Here is a 24390-nt window from a genome sequence, read left to right as displayed (position 1 = left end):
ATGTCCAGTGTTTTATCTGTTTTGTAAATGCAACAAAGTTCCAGTAAAGCTGTTGAAGTCTCAAATTAATGCAGCAGCTTATAAGTCTCAAATGTAAAATGATGCATATGCAATGCACTGCAGTCTCTGCTTTATTTAACATGATTCATGAAACCCATGTATAAAATAGATGACCTGCCCGTCACTATGATTCATATGTTCTCTCACAGATGCAAGGCGGCAATAATATTTATATTGTATTATTGTATTACAAGAGCAGTGTATGAGAAATCAAACTCGAAAAGCTGTACTGTTATAAGAAAATAATCTTTGACCCTGGTGGTGTCTAATGCAATACCACCTGAAAGTGGATTATTTTCCAATAACTACACATCATGAAGTGTTTTATTCCTCTTACATTTTGTGTATTTATCAGTGAGCGACACTTCATGCCTTTTAATCTTTTATATCTACATGTAATGTTGTGGAAATGTTGTCCACAATACAAATTGATTCCTGTTATCATTTATGTTACAGACACAATTAACTGTTTTTCCTGCATCATTTATTTTTCTTTTTTGAAAGATAAATTGTCTTTACTTGTCACATACATTACTGCACAGTTAAATTCTTTCTTCACATAGCCCATCCTTAGGGGGTGGGGTCAGGACACAGGGTCAGCCATGATACAGCACCCCTAGAGCAGGGTGGGTTGGGGGCCTTGTTCAGTGGCAGCTTGAACCCCAATCTTCTGGGCAATGACCCAGAGCCACAGCCCTGAGCTACCACCACAACAGGAAACATTCCCAGTCAATCCTGAGCATGGCAGTGCTGGGGCTTGAACCCTGAGCTCCCGGTTAACAGCCCAGAGTCTTAACTACTTGAGCTACCACCACCACAATGGGAAACATTCCCAAATCAAATCTCCAGTTTCCTCAGGTCAATCCTGTTGTCCGACAACCGTGCCATAAATGTTAAATAAACATCTCTTTTCAGAACGTTTCAAATATCAAAGATTCAGTCCTGTAAATGTGCCATTAAAACAGTGCATGAATATAAACCAGCTGTGATTTATCTTGCAGCCGAACAGAGCTGCTGTTATAGGAAATTAATCAACACCTTCTGACCAATCAGATTCGAAAATTCGAGAAGAGTTAAAGTAAAAGTTAAAACAAACAAACAGAGCATTCATTTTAGTTCGAGGACCAGAAAGCTTTATTTGGCGAGTCTTATAACATTAAAGGCGGGGTTCTCTGCTGACCAGTGGCAGAGGTCATCATGGCATTATTCGTGGCCAATCACGTGCCGCTATTTTCAGTTTCTAAATATATGTATATATATTCGGAAAATCATATTTAATACTGCAAGTGGAGTCAATAACCCCGCTGTCTGCTGCACATCTGTTCCTATGATAACGCGGGGTTTAGTGAGTAGAGAAGCGCGCGCCAAAGGGAGCGTTTAACCTAGTGGGAGGGTTTCGTGACGTCATCGCGCAGGAACAGCGTGTGTGTGTGTGTGTGTGTGTGTGATCTCGCGCGCCATCGGACACTCGACAGATCAACTATGGCGGAAAGGTAGGGAAGACGTTCACCTAACAAGGGGGATTCAGCATCAGCTAGCTACAATTTGACCGACACCGCAGGCTACATCTGCTTGAACGGAAGTCGTTGTAGTAGAGCAAAGACTTTTCTGTCCTGACTCTCTTGGTCGTGCGCAACGCCGGAGGCCCCAGAAGACGAAAAGATGCCGAATATTAAGATTTTCAGCGGAAGCTCCCACCAGGATCTGTCTCAGAGAATCGCCGACCGGCTCGGACTTGAGCTGGGGAAGGTCGTCACGAAAAAGTTCAGCAACCAAGAAACATGGTGAGTTAAATCCCAGGGTTTTGTAGAATTGTCGCATGCTGCTTTCACGTTACATTGGTTACGAGCATCGTTTCAAGCTGCCGTTAACCGATTGCTCTCGGAGGATGTAGTTCCCATCATGTAGTCGGTCCGTCCACGTGGGGCTGCGGACACTACAACTCCCGAAATGCTCAGCACACCGCTCTGTACAGCGAGATGCGTGCACTCAGTACGGGAAATTAGCAAACCGTTTAGTGAGCGCGTGCTGGAGGTATTACACGGTGTTATTGTTTACCTTTAGCGGTATGTCTGTTATATTAGCATGATTTAATGGTTGCGAGTTCATAAGCAAGTTCAAGTAGAAATAATTCCGCTAACTTTGGGCAAATTAGTATTTTTTTTAATATCTCCTAAAAGGTTGCATTATTTGAGTTCAACACTTATATTTGGAGAAGAATTGAATAGTAATCTTTCTTGATTCCCCGATTAAACGCAGCGTGTTGCCTTCAGTTCGCGCTGGAAGAATCATGAATGTCACGCGCAGCCGGTGACGTGTTTTCACTTTTAAAGCTAATGTACACAATGCTAATCATACATTATGTGCAAGTATTATGGCGCCATGCTTGTAAATAAAATGCAGATTTAAAAGAAAAAGAAAAAAAAGATGCTCTTTTGTAATACATGCTGGAGACTCTATACAGTATCTATGTGTGATACAGAGTCTGGGCTGAACAACACCTCTGAGTGTGAAACAGAGCTGTGTGTACTGATTGATGTCTGACTCAGATCTGACCTGTTCCTCATCATCACCATGTCGTAAGCTTGTGCTGCAGGATGTGTAGAACATCAGAGAACTTTTTGGATGAGTTCATGTGCATGATCTCTGTTGTGTCAATCAAAATATATAACATCAAATGTCAGTTTCGGACACTTTTGGAACAGGACATAAAAACACACACACACACCCTTACATTATAAAATGTCAAAGTGAATATTAGTAAAATGTAAAAGCATGTGTTTGAGGTCAGGTTTTTATTATTATTTTATTGTTATATTGCTGGAAATGATCACCCACCATGATCAAAAAGATTATGTTCATTATTGACTTTTCGTAGTTCTAAGCCGATTTGAATGGAATTGGTTTAATCCTAATCTCAGTAACTCGTCTTATAAATCCTGCAACTTGGACCTAATGTGTTCGGTCTGTGGAAAGTTGATCAAAAGAAAGCTTCACAGCTGTAATAAATAGACAAAATCTTATTGTACACCTTTAAATGACAATCATTAAATAGATATCTCCTTGAGCAGGTTGAAGGAGTTTATTTTACAGTTCTAGATCTGTCAGGTTACCTCATGTGTTACCTCATGTGTAAAGCCAAAGTATGTATTAGGTCAACATTGATTAGAAGGCTATCAAAGCTGGGAGATTGTGTCCATTTTGAGATATTTAGGAGGCTGATAAGCTGTCGTCTCCACATGCACAAAACCTCAAACCCTGAGGTCGAATTTCTGCAGCAGACGACTACATCAGGTTTCACCCCTGTCAGATAAGAACAAGTATCTGAAGCAATCATGGGCACAAACTCCATAAAACTGGACTGATAGCCCTAGATTCTTGTTTTTGCCTGACAAAAGAGCAACCTGATGTGGTCTTCTGCTGTTGCAGCTCATCCACCTCAAGGTTTGATTTGAGATGCTTTTCTGCTCACTATGGTTGTAAAGAGTGATTATTTGAATTGCTGTAGACTTCTGGTCAACTCAGTCCAGTCTGTTCATTCTCCTCTGCGCTCTCTCATCAACATTGTGTTTCAGTCTGCAGATCCTTCACATGCAGGATGTTTTTTTGCACCATTTTGTGTAAACTCTACACTTCTGGCACTAACATTCATGCCCAGCATAAGTCACAGAGATCACACTGTTCCCCAATTCTGAAGTTTGATGTGAACATTAACTGACCTTGTATATGCATGAGTTTAAGATTTGTGTTGCTGCCCCATGATTGGTTAATTGGATAAATGAGCAGGTGTTTTAAATTGGATGTATATTGGCAGTTTAGTGTACATTAATTAAAATAAATCCATATGAACAATAAATATTTTTGTCTGCCGTAGTTCAGAAGCTGTTTCAGCATTTATCAGCTGGCCAGGATGGTCTACCACAGCTCAGTCTGTCTTTTGGCAGTTTTATAGCAGATTAATAGGTGAGGTAATCCAATATGTGTTGAATGATCAGTGTTTAACCAGGCTTCTTAAACAGCATGAGCTTCCCGGTGAGTGTTTGTTGAGTTTTATTGCGTGAACAATTTGCATCTTTGCAATGTTCTCAGATTACACTGATCTACACCACAGAGAAAGCACATTACAATTCTTTAACCAGGTTCAAGTTTTTTGTTTCTGCTGCTGAACACAGTAAGATAAATTGGACACTATTTTTGTGCAGTGTGGAGATTGGAGAGAGTGTACGTGGTGAGGATGTGTACATCGTGCAGAGCGGTTGTGGAGAGATCAATGACAACCTGATGGAGTTGCTGATCATGATCAACGCCTGCAAGATAGCTTCGGCTTCCCGTGTCACCGCAGTCATCCCCTGTTTTCCTTACGCCCGTCAAGACAAAAAGGACAAGGTGAGGCTGCTCATGTCTGGTGGAGAAAAATGCTATGCAAATAATATCCTGCTGTTTGCACAGCCTGTTGACTTTGGGTGTGAGGCGCATGTACTATATCAGTGAATAGGGCAGTAATTAACAGTAATTTTTCTTGTAGAATTCTAGCTTTTACAAGTTTTCCAATTGCCTCTGTGTTTGCATATTACTTATTAGGGGTCATGAACATGTTATATGATTTGTAGCCTTCTTTGAAGCTCCAGGACCACAAATGAGTCAATGAAGAAAGATCTGGAAAGAACGAGGGAAAAGAAAACTAAACAGTACAACACCAGAATACAGTCTTCAGGAAAGATAAGATCAGAAAAAACATTTCCCAAATTCCCAGTCATTAGTCACAAACGCTTTTAAACTTGGACAGCATACGAAATAAGAAAGATATGAGTAATATAATGAACCTTATAAGGAATATGGTATAATCTTTTCTTACATATCGCACAGGATGTGTCATTACCATGGACAAGAATTTTGACAGGTTTCTCTGCACTGAACAAGAATAGAGATCCTGTTACTCGCATATGAAACTGAAAACCCATACATGCAGTTCCCTCTGAAGGTACTGGAACAGCAAGACCAAATCTTTTGTCATAGCTATACACAGAAGACATTTGGGTTTCAGATCGAAAGATGATTATAAAACGATAGATTTTCATTTTGGAACATGGCACATTTTATTTGAACCCACCCATTTATTCAAGCGATCAAAAAATATTGGAACACGTAACTGACATGTTTCTTGTTGCCCAGATGTGCTGTGTTAGATTGACTGTTAAATAATTAATAGCTCTGAACGTCTACTCTTGGTTTGATCCCTGGGGTTCACCTGTGAAGACTGAATTTGTGGTTAAAAACAACATGAAGGCCAGAGAGCTGTCTAAGGCTCTAGCAAACCATTTTGAAGCCGAGAAAATCTGTTACTGCATAAGCATTGGGAAGAGCCAGAATGCCCTGTGAAAGAAACCACTTATATATAAAAAATAACAGTCAGTTACATCAACAACAACCTCCACAGGGCAGGGGTGAAGGGATCACAATCCACTGTTTGAAGGAGTTTTGAACGGAAATAATTTCTTGACCCCCTAACACAAGATGCAAATCACTCATCAGCAGTGAGAATGAGAAGGCAAGATTGGATTTCAGAAAAAAGTACAGAGATGAGCTACGAAAGATCTGGAACCAAAATTAACTTCCAACAAAGTGATGGAAAGGCCAAATTGAGGAGAAGGAAAGAATCTGCTCATGATCCAAAACATACAAGCTCATCAGTTATGCAGGATGTGTTGCTAATCTTTACTGATGATGTAACACATAATGGTAACACCTGAATTCAGAAGTGTACAGAAACATTCTTACAGAGAAGTGCATCCAGAATAATTTTGAGGAACTTCCACATGCAGCAGGACAATGAACAAAAACACACTGGCAACACAAAGCACTTCTTAATCAGGGGGTAAAAGTGGAAGGTCTGGCCAAGCCAATCAGACTGTTTGGCTAAAATAAAGTTATTTACTTTAATTTATGTTTTTCTCTACCTATGCTTTGGCTCACCTAAAAAATTGGGTGGTCTGTCAGCAAAGGGGTCAAGTTTACATCGAAATTCTCATATTTAAGTAAAAAAACAAAACAAAAAAAACTCCACACACACTAAATAATTCTGTAAATTAACCTTTAAGATGTCCCATATTTTCTAAAGTAGAGATATAATGCAAATCTTCAGCTTTTCAGATGAGGGAATTAATGTGGCAAAAATTCCGGGTGAAGCCGTACAGTGATTACTCACATTTTCCATAATGCTTCTGTGGCATCTAGCATATCGGACGCACCCAACTAACCCAGTTTCCTTTCTCTACAAAAATAGTACTTTATCCTTAAGGTTGTATTTTAAAGATTTAGAGCTTAATTTATGCAATTGTTTAGCTTAAGGATTTGACAGCATTCACCAAAAGCAGTTGTTTTGCATGAACTTTGCATCGAGTAAAGCATTTTCCTTAACCTGGAAAAAAAAACATGTTTTTGTTCTTTCTTTTTCAGTACACATAAATCTTTCCAATTTTTGTCAGTGGTAATCATACATACAGGTCAGAAGTGCTGGAGACAGTTTTAGTTGAAAGCTTTATGACCTACTGGCAAAACAATAACTGACGAAAGCAAAGTTGAATTACTTTAACCACTCAGATTGATCATTTCCAATAACAGAATGTCTTGAAATTTCCCTTAAACCACAACAATTTCCTAACAACACTTCAAGTAGTAGTAGAATATATGCTGAACGTGTTCAGCTAGACATAGAAGCTCCCCCACGCTTTCTCGTGACGTTAATGAAAACGGGAAACGCAGCTTGTTACCAAGAAACCGACAAGCTGTCTGTCCTGAGCAGTTTCCTGTGTCTGTAAATGGAAAGAAGCAGCTTTACATCAGCATTGGAGACTCCATCTGAAAATAAATGGGTTCTTTCAGAAAGCAATTGAACAATGTTTTGTTTTTTCTTTATTAAATACAAATCTGAAAATTATGAGGCTTGGATTACTTGGGGTCATACCATACAAGTCCCTCTGAATTACATGTTACTACAGCAACACTTCCATATTAGTGCATTTATATTATCAGTGCAATTGGAGCTACGGACCGATTTGCTGTTGTAGAGTTAAATCCCATACTGACAGGACATTGAAGGCTGTTTTATTTTTAAAGCGCTCATTGAAAAAGTTCTAACATTCTCATTGATCTCTTGGTTTGCTTCTTTAAATGTTAAACAGTAAATGCACTGGTGAGGGTTGTAAATATTTGCAGACAAAGAGAAACCGCCTGGTTGTCAGATTTATTTACGAAGCCAGTACTTAGGAAAGCAATCTCCGTTCTATGTGACACACCTCATTCCCTTCATGACACATTCCAGACTTCGCCTTCAGGGTCTTTGTATAGATTTATATAGATTTAGATAAAAGAAACAAATCTTGATCACCTTTTGTACCATGTGCCATTATTTAGTGCAGTTTGTGGGGGGTTTCTGCTTTGTTTTGTAATACTTTCTTTTAGTGTTTATTACACATTTAATGCCTACTTGTGTGCTTTTGTCCTTGTATTTGGTGTATTCCATTCCTGCAAAACAAATTGCCCCCAAGGGGGACAAGAAAAGGTTAGGTTAATTTAGTCAACCTTGTCGGACCAGTCGAGAATTCCACAGAGCAGTGCTTATAATCCCAGCTCACATCTAAAAAAAAAAACCTGTTGGATGCAAAACCTTGTCCGTCTAGAGAGTCTGCACTGCGTAGAGAGATAAGGATGTGTACCTCACACATCCCACACCATCGAAACTTTAATATAATCCAAGTTATCTACTACCTTCGTGTGCAGTGTTACTCCAGATATGGTTATATATTTGGAGTCGTTCTTGTTTTGCTCCAACTTCTTTATTCTTTGAACATAAAGCACACACATCCAGAAGTGAAAGTAAAAACTGGTGACTGTAGGACCGTGGGGATCGTTTAGTGTTGATCCACTGACTCCTGACTGATTTGCATCATTTTAAGCACATTTGTATTTTGGACCAGTCAAGTCAGGAAGCTTTTATTGTCATTTCAACCATATATAGCTGGCACAGTGCACAGTGAAATGAGACCAGGACCCTGGTGCTACATAAAACAACACAACAACATAAAGCTACATAACAACACAGAGCTAAGGACAGAAAGTAGTTGTCCTAGCCACGTAAAGTGCAACGTTTTCAACCTAATGCAAACAGTACGAGACAAAAAGACAATACAATACAAAAAAGTACAGGACAGATACACAGAATACACAATATAGACGGTATAGTGCTGACCAGAATACATTCTGCAGTGTATAAGCAGTGCAATGTGCAAAATAGGAGAACTGTAACAAAGAGGGTTCTTGTAAACATATACACTTCTGTATAGCAGCAGTTGGTGGCAGTTTGTTGCTGCTGTTAGAATGGCAGCTGAGGACATGCACTTCAACAAGAAATGATAAAGCTTGTGCATGTGAACATGTCTATATATGCGTCAATTTGCAGTGATTATTAACAGTATTAATTGTGGAATTCTTAATTTTTTTGTAACAGGTTCATATAAGGTAACATGCCTATTATAATCCCCTGCCTTTTGTATAGTAATAACTTATTTACAGACACTGGATGCTTCACATAATCCATGCATAATAATAATCGTACATGGATTGTTGCTATGGTGAAGATTTCTGTAAGGGGAAATATTTCAGAAAGGAGTCACAGATCAGATTTTTACCTTGTAGTTGTATCACACATTTTAAAAAAGCTGCAGCAAGAGGAAGCAGTTTTGGCTGCAACAATTGCAGAAAACTGTAGATGAATAAAACACTTCAGAATATTGTGTTATTGGAAAATAATCAAGTTTTTGGGTATCAACTAACACCATGTAACTTTCATCATGACTGGCACATTAGATTTTATTCCTTGCTTTTGTTTTGTTTTCTATTCAGGGTCACATTACCCATCAGAATGAATAACTAGGGGTTCTTGCATCTTCTGTTCTTTTTTTTTTTTCTTTCCTGTTTTTATCAACCTTAACATCCAGTGAGCCTTAAATCAGCCTTTTTTTCGTGTTTTTTTTGAGTGTGTCTCTGGGATTATGTACAGAGAAGGGAAGTTTATTAACTGAAAGTGTTCTCTGATATTAGAGCCGAGCTCCGATCTCTGCCAAGCTGGTGGCCAACATGCTGTCAGTGGCAGGAGCAGATCACATCATTACCATGGACCTGCACGCCTCTCAGATTCAGGTGAGCTTCATGAAGATTTTGAAGTGAATTTAATCTCTTTAACTGGATCTTGTAAGCCGACCTGCTACTCTGTAAATCTGGTGTGTTTTTAGGGTTTCTTCGATATTCCTGTGGACAACCTGTACGCTGAGCCGGCTGTGCTGAAGTGGATTAAGGAAAATATCCCTGAATGGAAGAACTGCACCATTGTGTCTCCAGACGCCGGAGGAGCTAAGAGGTCTTCGTCGCCTTTTCTCTCTCACTGTTACACAAAAATCAAGACAGTGGCACTTTCACAGTTCATGCTGCCTTTGCATTCCATGATTTAAATCTCGCTATGTACATTAATATTAACGGCATTTGGCAGACTCTCTTATCCATTTACATTTACATTTCTGGCATTTGGCAGACTCTCTTACCCATTTACATTTACATTTCTGGCATTTGGCAGATGCGCTTATCCAGAGCGATGTACAAGAGTGCTTTGAAGTCTCTATCAATTTAGTACATTAACACTGGTTCAATAGGTCACAGATTTAAGATACCAACAGCCTCAAAATTGTGTTGGTGTTTTTTTTTATATTAGCAACATACAACAATACATAAAACAAACAGGGAAAATAAGAGCTAGTTTAAGTGTTTCATGAAGAGGTAGGTCTTCATCCGTTGTTTGAAGACGGTCAGTGACTCAGCTCTTCAAACATGTAGGGGAAGTTCATTCCACCAAAAGAACAGAGAAGAGTCTAGATGTATGCCTGCCTCTTACACTGAGAGATGGTGGGACCAGTTGAGCAGTGCTAGTAGATCTGAGGGAGTGAGGTGCCGTGTGAGGAGTAGTAAGAGCTTTGAGGTAAGAGGGTGCTGGTCCATTCTTGGCTTTGTAGGCGAACATCAGAGTTTTGATTCTGATGCAGCTACCAGGAGCCAGTGGAAGGAACACAGCAGTGGGATGGTGAACTTATACAGCTGCATTTTGGATCACTTACAGAGGATGAATTGCATTCAAAGGTAGATCTGCCAGGAGAGAGTTGCAGTAGTCCAGTCTTGAAGTGACAAGATGCTGACCAAGCACCTGATCAGAATGTGTGTATAAAAAGTCCAAATCCTTCTGATGTTGTACAGAAGAAACCGACATGAGCGTGTGACATTATCCCGAGCGATTTACATTATATCTCTCTCTCTCTCTCTCTCTCTTTTTTTTTCTCTCTCTTTTTTTTTTAAAATTCTACGGCTGAGCAGTAGAGGGTTAAGGGCCTTGCTCAGGGGCCCAGTAGTGGCAGCTGAACTCACAACTGAACAGTAATCCAGTGTCTTATCCCCTGGGCTACTGATTTGCCTGAATAAGCATGTCAAAAACCTTTGACTCACATTTACTTTTTAATAAACAGATTGTTAAGGGAAGCTTCTACCATTTAAGGTCTATTCCAAAGTTAGTTTCTTGCTACAAAAGACTAGCAAATGGTGAGCCACACTCTCAGTACAACTCTCAATACAACAACCATCATTCTCAGTCTGCTGTCCTTCCTCACACTGCCTTTATCTGACCTGAAGCTTGGGCAGAATGCAGCTGCAGGGGACCCAAAAGACGGATCGTCTTTCTCCTGTTTTGGCATCTCTTCACTGGCTTTCTGTTAGTTCAGAATTGATTTTAAAATTCTTATTTATATGGACAAAGCTTTTTCTGGGCTTGCACCTCAGTACATTAATCGACCATCTCCACTCATACTCTTCTACCAGAACACTAAGATCTTTAAACCAACGTCTTTTATCTGTCCACCGTGGTTGTATTACGGTTACAGAGGCTTTTTTGTGGTTGGTCCTAAATTTAGAAAGTGAGGTGACCCTGAGGTCCGCTCTATCATTAGCCATTTTTCTCATGAGGTTATTAAAAGGTGATGTTCTGCAGTGTTATGTACAGCACATTGGATAAAGCATGTTGGCCTTTTATTACTCACTTACATAAAGTTTTCACTGTCAAAATTTATTTTAAAGCTAGGTCATACCTTGTGTCAATCAACCTCAATGGACAGGATAAATATTTATTAATGAGAGATTTTGTGCTCAAGATGAACATTTTGTTGTGTGGAAATTTACTTGGTGTCGCTTCTCACTGTTGCAAGAAATAAAACAGAAAAGAAAAACTTGACAGAAACAAAGGTTCTGCAGCCATTGTATTTGGGGTCACAAGTTTTGCGTCAGCAAAATGTTAGAAAAGAGGGATCATCATTTTGCTTGAATAAGCTATTTTACTTAACATGTTTCCATATAACCCACTGAGTTTACACAAATTAACGATTTTAAAAGTTTACATCCCCACCATTCTTAATACTGTGTGCTGTTACCTGGATGATCAACAACTGTTTTTACGTTGTTGTTTTTTTAATGGCTGTTGAGTCCCCCTTTTTTTTTTTGGTCCTGTTAAACTTTATCGCTTTTCTTTAAAAAAAACAATCCTTCAGCTGCTGCATATTATCTGCTGTGTGTATTTCACCCCTTTCCAACAGAAGCCATAAGAGTTTGACATCCATCTTTTCACACTGAGGACAACTGAGCGACACGTACACAACTATAACACAAGCTGTAAACATTCACTGATGAAAATCATGATACAGTGAGAGGCAGGGAGGTGAAAACTTTTAAACAGGATGTGAATTTTTATTGAATGGTGTAAATTATTCAGTTTAAAGGTCTTCGTTTAGAACTGCCCTTCAGAAGCTACATAAGATATTACATGTTTCCCAGAAGACAAACTTTTACTTACATACACACACTCAGATTTACCATTTTTCCCCCTGGTAAATAAGTTTAAAAAAAAAAATAGATAAGTAAATAAATAATTCCCTTTTTTATTTCTTTTTTGTCAGCTTTTTTTTCTTGCTTTGATTCATGATCCAAGATTCAAGCTGACATATAGCTGATGCAGTACATAGTAAAATGAAAATGTTTCTCCAGGACCTGGTGCTACATAAATATACAACAATGTTTAAACACAAAAAAAAAACAACAACACAGAGCCAGGACCGAAGTTTGTCCAAGCCACATAAAGTGCAGCGTGCAACTAGGTGCAAACAGAGCAAAGACAAGACAGTGCAAAAACAATAAGTACAAAAAGACAACACAAAAAAACAGGACACTTAGTGCCGAAAAAGAGAACATGTGCAATTAAATGAAATGAAATGATGTACAATATTTGAGAACTGTAGGGAAAAAAAACAGGTAACTAATAACGTATATAATATATATATATATATAGCGGCCTGACAACACGCATTGTGCAAAACTGCAGTAGCAGCGGTTGAGGTAGTGCAAATAGAAATAAACATAAATATAGCAGCAGATGAAATATTAACATTGAGGTAGTGCAATAAGTAATGAACAATATAAGTTTGTTCACACAGGTGTGAGTGTGTGTGTGTGTGTGTGTGTGAGAGAGAGAGAGACGGAGAGTTTTGTGCATTTCAGTCCTGGGTGTGTGTGTGTGTTGACGTAAGTGTTTTTCCACCTGCAGGGTCACGTCTATAGCAGACCGGCTGAATGTTGACTTTGCCCTCATTCACAAAGAAAGGAAGAAGGCTAATGAGGTGGATCGCATGGTGTTGGTGGGAGACGTGAAGGACCGTGTGGCTATCCTGGTCGACGACATGGCTGACACGTGTGGTACCATCTGCCATGCTGCTGACAAGTAACTCACTCCTTCTGCTGCTGCTCTTTATACTAAGACGATTGTAGTCAGGGATACATTTCTGCATCGTGCCTTTTAGATCATGAGCTGAATCGGTTGTTTGACCTTACGAAAGTCAGACCAAGTCGCTTTTATTGTCAGTGCTTGGCTGCACTAAACTATTCGCCCACTGTAATTTTCCACTTAAAAATTTGCAATTTTAATCATTTCATCCCTCTGGAACATCCAGCTGCTTGTTTGATCTTGAGCTGATTTTCTACCATGTTTTGTTACATTTCAGGATTGCTCTGCACAGGCAAGCTCATGTTTGGTAGAAACTCGGTTACGACTAGAAAATAAACTTGAAAATCTTCTTTATTGTAAATGTTATTGTCAGTAATTTTGTCAGTCTTCATGATTTTATGATTTTTTTTTTTTTAATTTATTAATTTATTTCTTAATGATTGGAGAAATTAATTCAAGCTCAAGCAAACACTGTGATATTCAGTGGGCCTTCTTATTTTCCAAAATTACTGCAGATTTGACATGAAACATGTATTGTGTAACATCATCACAGCACACATTCAGCCTAATCTCTCTTCCATTCAGTCTCTCTTGTTGAAGAGTTCAGCAGTCATTGAAAGTAATTATATGTGGGTCTTCATTGCTAATAGTTTTAAAGAAGAATCCTCTGCTTGCATTTTAACCAATTCAGACAGATTTTCTGCAAACAAAAATACACTAAAAACCTTAACAAGTTGCATTATAAATAAATAATAAAAAAAAAGCCACTGCAAGGGACTGGATGCTGTAGAAGCACTGAATCAGACCTAATACACTGCTATGTTAATTCCATCCCCCTTTATACTACACTGACCATAAACTATGTCCAATCTGGCAACCCTGAATCCATATGCACTCATACAGAGGTCACTCATACCTGTGTACACCAGACTACATATAGTGTGAATAGTGCACTGTAAATTGAAACTGAGCAAGTGTTCTTTCTCTCACTCTCCTCTTTCTAGGCTAATATCAGCCGGTGCCACCAAAGTGTATGCCATCCTTACCCACGGCATTTTCTCAGGGCCTGCCATATCACGCATCAACAATGCCTGCTTTGAAGCTGTAGTTGTGACCAACACCATTCCACAGGAAGAGAAGATGAAGCATTGTCCTAAAATACAGGTTGGATGCCAAACATACAGTATATTAAATAAGGCTGAGAAATAAATGCTCAGAATTAGCACAGGTGTATGATGAACAAATGAACAAACTATTAAATAACAGCAGATAAAAACAGAAAAGCAAAGTTGAAGGGACGGGGCTACCGTTTGCTGGCCAGAACTGCGTTAGAGTAGTGGGGTCTGGTTCACTTCCTTGTACAGACTCATATTTTTCATTCACTTAAGTACCTGACGGCAGGCTGTGACGGAGCATGTCATTTGGTTGAACATATCGAAATAATACACCCATAACTGAAGACTTGATGCTGAGTTGGTGAAGAGAGTGGCACAGATTCTGTACAACCTGGGCATGTGATTCAGCACTGTTTTAAAACGATATAAATAAACAGAACGATTGGGACGTCATTCAGTTCAGATGTGAATCTTACTGGTTCAACAAGAACAGAAGGAGGCGGAGCCATGCTATGAAAAGAATCTAGCACTTTAGAGAAGTTTTATATCTGTGCTGAAGCATAATCCCAATTTTAAAATGGGCTTTTAAGAAGCATGTCATTGGTTGCAGGTATTAAATGAATTCGTCACTTCGCTCTTGAGTCTGAAAGAGAGTGATAGACTTACTGATTCTGAGCAAACTGCTAACAGTTGTTTGTGAATGAAATGAATGAATGAGGATCTGCTGACTCACTGGTGTCATTCATTCAGTTGTTTGTGAATGAAATGAATGAATGAGGATCTGCTGACTCACTGGTGTCATTCATTCAGTTGACCGCAAGAAGAGAAAGAGGGTGGAGCTGTGCATCTGAAAAGTGTGTAGAATAAAAAACCAGGCTTATGAGTTGCTCATAGCATAATATGCTATACACAAATGTATAAAAAGGGTGATGGCTATTTTTAACAAAATACTGTAGCACAGAAAACTTCATAAGCTTTTGCAAAAAATCTTTTTTCCCTTAACTTTTGTTTCCTCTTTCATGACCACTCTCTGAAAACTAGCCTGCACTGAGTGAAATGTCAAACTTAAAAATAAATTTTCCAGACCTTCTCTTTGTGGACTGGATGTGGCAATTTTAATTGTTTTTTTTTTTAATTATATATAAATAATACTAAAACCTGTCCCTTGATGTTTTTAGATTAATGTATTAAGTGAGTGAAACAATGACTTCCTAATAATGTTAAAAAAAAAAAAACACACTCGCTGGCGCCAGCTACTGGTTTAATGATGTACGGGTAGGACCACTGAACGAATCACTGAATGTTTTGACGGAATTTTTATATATATATGGGGGGACTAACACCATATTAGGCAGGTGGTCATAATTTCATGCCTGATTGGTGTATGTATGTGCGTGAGAGATATATCTATATAACAAAGTGAATAAATCATTATTTATTAAGTTCCTGAAAACAAGATGTTTACAGAAATAAACAACTGTTTGTGATTTCGATGAAAAAATAGCTTTTTCCCCCCACGGACTTGAATCATATGTCTGAAGTGACCTGGATATGCCTCAGTACTTTATTGATGCAGAATGTTGTTACACCAGAGAAGCTCTGAAAGTGTATCGCAAGGGTATATGGTTTCCCTTCCCTCCACCTCACTTCTGTCTTATGTAGCTATTCTGTTTGTATGGCTACTTGACTTATTTAATTACATTTGGTCCACTGTGCTCTTTTTCACAACAAAGATATGTGCTTTATCTGTTAGCTGAACACCTGATGTGGGTAGACTACACCAGCGATGTCTTTATCTTCTATCTTTATAGACTAAAAAACTTGACAGTTACTAGACTCTATTTACTAAAACAGTGCTTCCCAAACTGTGGGCCGCGGCCCCCTGGCGGGCCGTAGCTAGGCTAAATCAAAATATTAAAATAATTAAAATATTTTAGAATAGAATATAAAAAGTTTCTGTTACACACTTTGATTCAATATAATTGTAAATAGTATGCAGACAGTATGTAGTGTTAAGGATTTAAATATATTTGTAAAGAATGTTTACATCATCTTATTTTCACCAGCATATAAAAATATTACATTTTATGGTAGTTCTCATAATTCACATGAAATTCTTACAAACTGGTTAATAAATGTTGATAATATTGTGCAAAGAGACAATCTGCTTTATTAAATATATCTAATATACAAATATATGTATAAATATATCTTTATACTGTTAATCAATATACTGTATTTTTTTTTAAACAAAGAGGTTGGGGGGGTCATGGAGCTTTTGCTATGTATTTGGGGGGCCTTACCCCTCTGAAGTTTGGGAAGCTCTGTACTAAAATGCTTGCTTCTGATCTATGGTAATGGTGATCTTTTCCACTTTCCAGGTCATCGACATTTCAATGATCCTTGCAGAAGCTATTCGAAGAACCCACAACGGCGAGTCAGTCTCGTATCTCTTCAGCCACGTCCCCTTGTAACCCTTCCTCAGCGTGTGTCCCTTTCTTGTGCTTTATTACCAAAAAAGAAAACAAAGGGAGCCTGACCCCAAGTCCACAGTAAGGTGTATCTAACTGAGACCCCAAAGGAATTCTGTGAAATCATGGCACCCAGTCCACCTGTTGGAGCTGTTCATCTCTAGTTGAGGATTCAAGCTTTGAATGCTTTATCTTAAGGTTAAGACTGTGGACATTTAGTTTCTAGTCTTAAACACCTCCTTTTTATTACCTTCCACGACTAGGTTGACTAGATTCGGGTGACAATCTGTTACACTTTAATTTATTTGGGCTTAATTTGTATAAGTAACTTGCGAGATGTTTTATCTCCACTGACAGAAAATGTAAAGTAGTTGAGTGAGTTTATTTTCCTTGTTCTTTCCGTTTTTTGTGTTCGGAGATGCTTGGGGATCATAACTTGGGGTCTCTGCAGGCTGGAGCTTCCTTGATTATCTACTTGTTCATTTCTTTGTTTTCTACTTTCTTTCCTTTTTTTATTTTAAATTTGAATGTATTTTCTGAACTGATTTAGCCACACTTTCTTAGACTCCATCATGAAAGTGCTAATTCTGTTTCTCTTTTATGTGTTGGATTTCCGTTTTTCATTTCAAATTCCTAAATTTTGTTCTTATTAAAGAATTGTGAGAAAGAGAAACGCATTTGGCTTGGGTTACTTTCTAAATATTAAGTTGGATGTTTGTCATATAGGGCTTTTTATACATTATTTTACTTGAAGACTCAGTTCAGTGCGGTGTTTAGATTTAAGCTCAGTAAATTAGAGTGAATTCAGCAGGTAATACTGGGTTCAGATCCATTAACTAACATGGCCAGTCAAGAACATTTTACTTATGGACTCTGACAAGCTTTGTAATTGAATTATCTTTATAGAGTGATGTGCAAATCCCTCAGCTTTAAGGCAAGCTCAGAATGGTTGAGTTAATTCCAGCTACAAGACAGAATTAACCTTGACACTGCTTTTATCAGACACATTACTTTTTTTTGCCCATTCTGATACTGATTTTTCATTTTAAACAACACATTAAATGATTTTAATTGTTCCATAACCATCTATAAACAACAGTAAAATGATTTATTAACACCATTTCACGTTTAAGGAGCATACAGGCATAATAATGAAATTGCAAATTTATTTGTTAAATACACAACCACATGCAGTATGATGTAGTGAAGTGCTTTATCACCTGACCGTGTCTTTAAAAATAGAATCGATATGGATGATAAAAAAAATAAAAATACCAGGAATAATTAAAATTGCTATTAAAATGGGTATGTAAATGCAGATTGGTGTTAGAAAACTATGACTATTCTGAGTGATGTGTGCAGGTGTAGTTATATGCTGTGCAACAATGTCTGGGTGATGGAAGTGTGTTGAATAGACGAGTCCAGAAAAGTTCAGGTTCTTGGTGTTGTCCTCCTTAAATGGCCTGCAGGAAGAAGCTCCTCATCATCTGTGTTTGCCGAAAGCCATGAAAGCACTTCCCTGACCATTACAGTCAGAAAATGCATTGATTAGGTGGCTGATGGTCTTTCACTATTATTTAATACTTGTGCAGGTGAGAACTGGGGCAAGCATAAATAATGTTTGGAAAATTGTTTGTTTGTTTGTTTTTAAATGCATGTTTTTGAGCAATAAGGTATCTAATGTCTACAGTATTGATCAGGAGAATGCTGCTCAAAAGAGTACTTAATCACCTAATAATTATCATTATCATAGTTTGAAAAGTGACAGTTTGACTCTTGGTTGTTGACCTGTTTAATCTTTCAGGGTCAAATTTACCAAAAGTGTTTCTTCTACTTTAGCATTAGGCAAGTGTATGTTTAACTTTGGTTTAAATGATAGATTAATGTCGAATGAATGAAACTCAAAACATTCTTATAAATCATCTACCTCCTCAGGAAACACAGGAACCCGTGTGAGCTGAGATAGGAGAAGGATTGTAATGGTAGACAGGTTTGATTATATAAACAGCAATAAACATCAATGGATATTATAACAACGTACTCCAGAAACTGACGCTGTTGGAGGTCATGCTCATGATAATTTGTCACTCTTTTTCTAAACGTGATTCTCTGAACACCAGATAACCTCCAGGGACAGTATTTTGACTCATGGTGATATTAATCAGAATTTCAGCTTTTGTTTCATGAAATAAGAATTATGTTTTAATTCTATGTATTTATTATTTATTAGAGCCTAAATAAACGACTGTGTGGTGTTCATCATTGTCTATAAACAAGCAAATAACCTCAGGTGACAACAACAGTAACAAAAAAAAAAATTATTTCCTCCAAAAAAGTAAACCAACCTTCAGTCTTCTTTTTCAGTCTTAAATAAAAAAGGTAGATGAGCTAACTGAATCTAGAATAACAGAGTAACAGTTGTTCAGGTGTTTTGACACCCTGGAAGTGCCATCCTTTCCTCCCATCTCACATTAGCCTTGTCAGCACCAAATTTTCCACTTGATTGATGCTCTGTTGTGGCTTCTAGCAGCCCTGAGGGAACAGCTGCTGCAGCAACAGTTAGCAACTCAAGCATGTCTATCAGGAGCCTGTAGCTCATATTGTGACTTGCACAAAGTGATATGAAGCTCATCACTTGTCTAGATGGCAGAGTGACTAGCCTTTCTTGATGTATCTAACACAATGCGGATGAACTGTGCAGTCTGTTCTGGTGCTCTGGAGCACTTCTTGCAGTGTACCGTGAGACCGAGTGCAGCAGTGTGTGCTCAGATGGTGGATGTGTCTCAGCCGGTTGGTTTGCTGCTAGGAGCAAACACTCAAAGCCAGTCAACCAAATACAGAAGTATCCTTAAAGCTCTTTTCCATCAGAGATGATAGGTCCTGCCTGCATGCATCTTGTGAATATTCTCTGTTCTAGAGAAGACCAATGAATTCAATTTTATTTTTATAGTGCTTTCAACACTGTCACAAAACAGCTTTACAGTAAATTTTCATTTTACAATGAAAAAATTCCATGTCAATAGCATGGAAAAATCTCCCTGAGGTGATATGAGGAAGAAACCTTAAACACTGAACCTTGACTTTTAGGTCACTCCAGATAATGTGATTATAAATAATTTCCTTTCTACAGATGTATATTACGTTATCAACTGTTGACTGATGGAGACTTGAATGCAAATCTGTTTGTGGTAATTGCAGTCCAAGCTCATTTTCAGGGTTTTTGGAACCACAGTAATATCCTCCACAGTATATCTAGGTTGTCCGTGTGGGTTCATCCTCGGCAGCAGCAAAGCTACAACATAGAAGGCAAACCTTAGAAAATCTTTGCATTCAGGAAATGAACAAACATATAGTTTTTATATACAGTTACAGATAAGCAAAGATGAATGTAAATAAATGATCATATACTGTATGTTGACATGATTAACAGGACCAGGAAATACATGGTGAAAATCTGAAAATACTAGCTTGTGAGAACTATATCATCACAACCTCAGGTCAAAAGTCTATTCTATTCATCATGCTTACAATACGACTGCAATTTCACAACCTCAGGTCTTTTAAATCAGTCTTGAAGGAGTGGGCCTCCCTCTCTGCCTTCAATCTGGCTTTCAAGGACATTCTCCTGCTTCCTCACACAAGACTGAATTATAGCAAGCAGATACTGTAGGCATCTGATTACTTGGTTAATGTTACAGCTTCAGACTAAAATTAAAGATTATCTATGAAGAAAAAATAATGGATAAATGATTAACATTTTAATGTGGGTATAAAAAGCAATCAATTTCCATGCAAGAAATTAAGAATAGCACAGACTGACAATCATGAACCCACATTGTAGCAACAAGAACATCGGACAATTTCACTGTGCGGAATGGTAGAGAACCAGTTCATTCCTCTAAAGTCTAAAATCAGACATAACTGTCCATCTTTTTCCTGAATCACATAAATATCATTTCTATTTGACGTGCTTGTAAGTGGAGAATCTCAGTGATTCTTTGGGATGTTCATTACGGTTGTCTTGCACACACAAGGTAGGTTCAACTAAGCTGGCATACCTGCCACTGGCCCTTCATCAAGTTGGACAAGAGCCAACCTACATCCAGATCCAAGTGCCCTACTGCCAGGAGTGCAGTTTCAGCTTGATTACAGGAGAATCAATCCCTGCCAGCTGGAGTGACCAATCCAGTGCAAGCAATAAAACTGCCAGCATGCTGCCTGTGCTTGTGATATATGCACAGCAATCTCAAAAGCCAAAATATTATTCAAGTACCTGCACTCGCTGTTTGGGAAGCGTGCATCTGTCCACCAAGCAGGAGATTCACCCAAACGTAAATCCTAGTATTTTCCTTTTAGAGCTGAGCTGTGAATATAGTGGGAACCAGTGCATTAGTTATCCAGCACAAAGGGCACTATTTCAATGGAATCCCTCTAGGAAATGCAGTGCGGAAGAAAATACAACATGATACTTGGGAGAGCATACGTAAGGTGAGGGGCAAGTACCGTGTGTGCCATTTTGAAATATCCCACTGAAAAACCTATGCTCAGCTCTCCTTCCCTTTTAGCTCTAAGTCACAAGCTTTCATGCACATAGCTCAAAGATGAGTGTGGATGAGATGAAAAGAATAAGGTAAATGTCAGCCATTGAGGATATTTTATGATGTCATAAGGTCACCACATGACAGTTAAGAAGGTGTTAACATGTTTGCATGCTTGCACTAGAAGGTATCCATGTTTTGAAACATATTGAAACACTGCCTCTTGCAGTTAAGGGTCTTTTCTGACCTGCTTACCCTACACAAGGTTGCAGGGAGGCTAGAATCTATCCCAGAGGACTTGGGGAACAAAACAGTGGACACACTGGTCAGGGTGACAACCCTTTGCATGGTACAATCACACTACTGTCGATTTAAAGATTTCACTCAGCCTACAATGCATGTCTTTTGAGTGGGGTAGGAAACCTCTGAAGTGCAAGGAGAAGTGCAAACATCTTACACACAGGGCAGGCTTCAGAGGGAGTCAGGGGACGTGGTACGTGATTACTGGTTAAGGTGTTGGACTACTGATCGAAAGGTTTTGAGTTTGACTACCAGGTCCACCAAGCTGCTACTGCTGGGCCCTCTAACAGGAATCAAACCCTCAATCCTGGATGTGCAAGGCTAAACAACTTAGCCACTGTCCTACCCTTATTCTGTTCTAGTTCATTTGAAAACCAAATGAATGTTTTCCTTCATTACCTTGCAGAATTTCATGTATGCTGAAATTGGTTTATTTCAGGCAAATGAACATCATAATCTCTTTGAGCTCAGTTTTTAATTTTTTTTTTTAATCATGACTCTTTTAAATAAAAAATGACAAAGTACAAGCTTGTTAGCAATTTCTTCAATGACAGTGAATGTCTCAAGTGCCTTACTGAAAGCAGCAGTCCATACTCTGACCTGTTTCAGTTCATCTGGCATTTGGATTCCTACTGCCATTTTAGTTCATGTGAGTTCATGTAAATAAATCATTCTGCCACGGTGTAATACATAAAATGATTAAGGTTAAATTAGCTCAGTATGAAAATGGCTGGTAGTAAACAACACTCCTGAAGGTCAGTATTCACAAGCTTATCAACGCTAACACGGTCATTTATGTGATGTTGCTTCATGACATTCAAATTCCTGACAGCTGAGACAACTGGTGACCTTTTCTGCTCTGTGGCCACTAAATATTTCATGAGGATTGCTGCATTTAACAGTGTTAAGGGGAAAATTTCATGATTATACTTCTTAGGATCTTAAAGAATAGTGTTCTCATTAACATTGTCAAAATGAGGTCTTTTGTCTACATAATCTCTGCATGATTTTATGCATTATGCTGCTGCCATGTGATCGGCTGATTGAATACATGCATAAATGTACTGGTGTACAGGTGATAAAGTAACCGGTCAGGATTTGATGTATCCTTATATGATTACAGGTAATGTGTCATAAGTTAATACAAATACTGACACAAATATTAGATGTATAAACAGGTTTGACAAAACAAGGCAGTTGAAGGTGAATGTCACAAGGTGATATTTTTCTTTTTTTTAGCTGCCCAGTTTCTGAGCCTGTGCCCACTGTAGCTTGAGATAATTGTAGTTCTTGGCTGACAGGAGTGGAAACTATTATAGCCCATGCACCATAAGGTTTGTCATGTTGTGCTCTGCATGATGTTATACACCACCCAGCAAGAACATTACATGGGGTAATTGCATGAATGAGCAGCTGTACAGATGTTCATGAAAGTGTACACTCACTTTATTAGGAACACCTGCTCATTTATGTTGTTTATGTATGCAGTTTTGCAATCAGCCAATCGAGTGAGAGCAGCACAATTCATAAAATCATGCTACAGTTAATGTTCTCATTATTCAGCAGAACAAGGAAAATGTGTGATCAATGTGACTTTAACCCTGGCATAGTGTTGGTGCCAGATGTTCTGCTTTAGTATTTAGAAACTGCTGATTTCCTGGGATTTTCACACTGGGATTTTTGTACAGATGTTCCTATTAAAATGTCCAGTGAATGTATATTTATGTGAATTATATATCTATGGCAATGTGCTGGGTTGCTTTGAAAGGACAAATGAGTAAATCCTGGACCTAAACCTAAGTAGGGCACCTCACCTCCTAGCTATGCATCAAATAATGGATGGAACTCGTAACCCTCCTGAACTGGAAACTGAAAAAATGTATTAATTTAATCTATTATTATTTAAGTAACGCAGGTACTTTTCAGAAGTCAATGTTGCATATAAACTATATTGCCAAAAGTATTCGCTCACCTGCCTTGACTCGCATATGAACTTAAGTGACATCCCATTCCTAATCCATAGGGTCGTTCCACCCTTTGCAGCTATAACAGCTTCAACTCTTCTGGGAAGGCTGTCCACAAGGTTTAGGAGTGTGTTTATGGGAATTTTTGACCATTTTTCCAGAAGCGCATTTGTGAGGTCACACACTGATGTTGGACGAGAAGGCCTGGCTCTCAGTCTCCGCTCTAATTCATCCCAAAGGTGTTCTATCGGGTTGAGGTCAGGACTCTGTGCAGGCCAGTCAAGTTCATCCACACCAGACATCCATGTCTTTATGGACCTTGCTTTGTGCACTGGTGCACAGTCATGTTGGAAGAGGAAGGGGCCGGCTCCAAACTGTTCCCACAAAGTTGGGAGCATGGAATTGTCCAAAATGTCTTGGTATGCTGAAGCATTCAGAGTTCCTTTCACTGGAACTAAGGGGCCAAGCACAGCATGTTTGTAAAAACAGTCTGCATGCCTAGGTGCTTGATTTTATACACCTGTGACCATGGAAGTGATTGGAACACCTGATTCTGATTATTTGGATACTTTTGGCAATATAGTGTACGTGACTGTCGTATGTTTTTTTTTTTTTTTGCTTTCAACCTTACAACTTCAATCTGGTTTGTTCATGATTTCTGACTTGGATTTCTGAACATCTGGAGAAAGGGCTGATGACTGCAGTTTGCTTTGAATCCCATAATAAAGACATTATAATTCAAGTCAATTCATCCATCCATCCATTTTCTATACCCACTTTATTCATGATTAGGATCACGGGGATCTGCTGGAGCCTATCCCAGCACACATTGGGTGAAAGGCAGGGGTACACCCTGGACAGGTCGCCAGTCCATCGCAGGGCCACATACAGACAGACTCAATTCAATGCAATCCAATTCATTTGTATAGCACTTTTAATATTGTCTCAAAGTAGCTTTACAGAAGTATAGAAACATATAAAAGAAAAAATGTATAAAGTTTAAAGTTAAGTTACTATTTTATCCCTATTTTATCCCTAATGAGCAAGCCTGAGGTGACGTTGGCAAGAAAAAACGTCTTG

General features: G+C 38.5%; 1 protein-coding gene across 1 annotated transcript; it reads left to right on the top strand.

Annotated features, from left to right (window-relative positions):
* Nucleotides 1-1496: 1496 nt before the first annotated feature.
* On the top strand, nucleotides 1497-17153 carry prps1b (phosphoribosyl pyrophosphate synthetase 1B). The gene is made up of 7 exons (XM_058396638.1): nucleotides 1497-1844; nucleotides 4263-4446; nucleotides 9160-9258; nucleotides 9351-9475; nucleotides 12746-12919; nucleotides 13927-14086; nucleotides 16419-17153. Exons 1-7 carry the CDS (start codon nucleotides 1723-1725, stop codon nucleotides 16509-16511), a joined length of 957 nt encoding a protein of 318 aa, XP_058252621.1. The 5' UTR covers nucleotides 1497-1722; the 3' UTR covers nucleotides 16512-17153.
* The last annotated feature ends 7237 nt before the right edge of the window (nucleotides 17154-24390 follow it).

The sequence above is a fragment of the Hemibagrus wyckioides genome, linkage group LG08, assembly GCF_019097595.1.
Source record: "Hemibagrus wyckioides isolate EC202008001 linkage group LG08, SWU_Hwy_1.0, whole genome shotgun sequence".
Lineage (NCBI taxonomy): Eukaryota > Metazoa > Chordata > Actinopteri > Siluriformes > Bagridae > Hemibagrus > Hemibagrus wyckioides.
The sequence above is the reverse complement of the archived record's forward strand: the minus strand, read 5'-3'. Positions and strand labels throughout refer to the sequence as shown.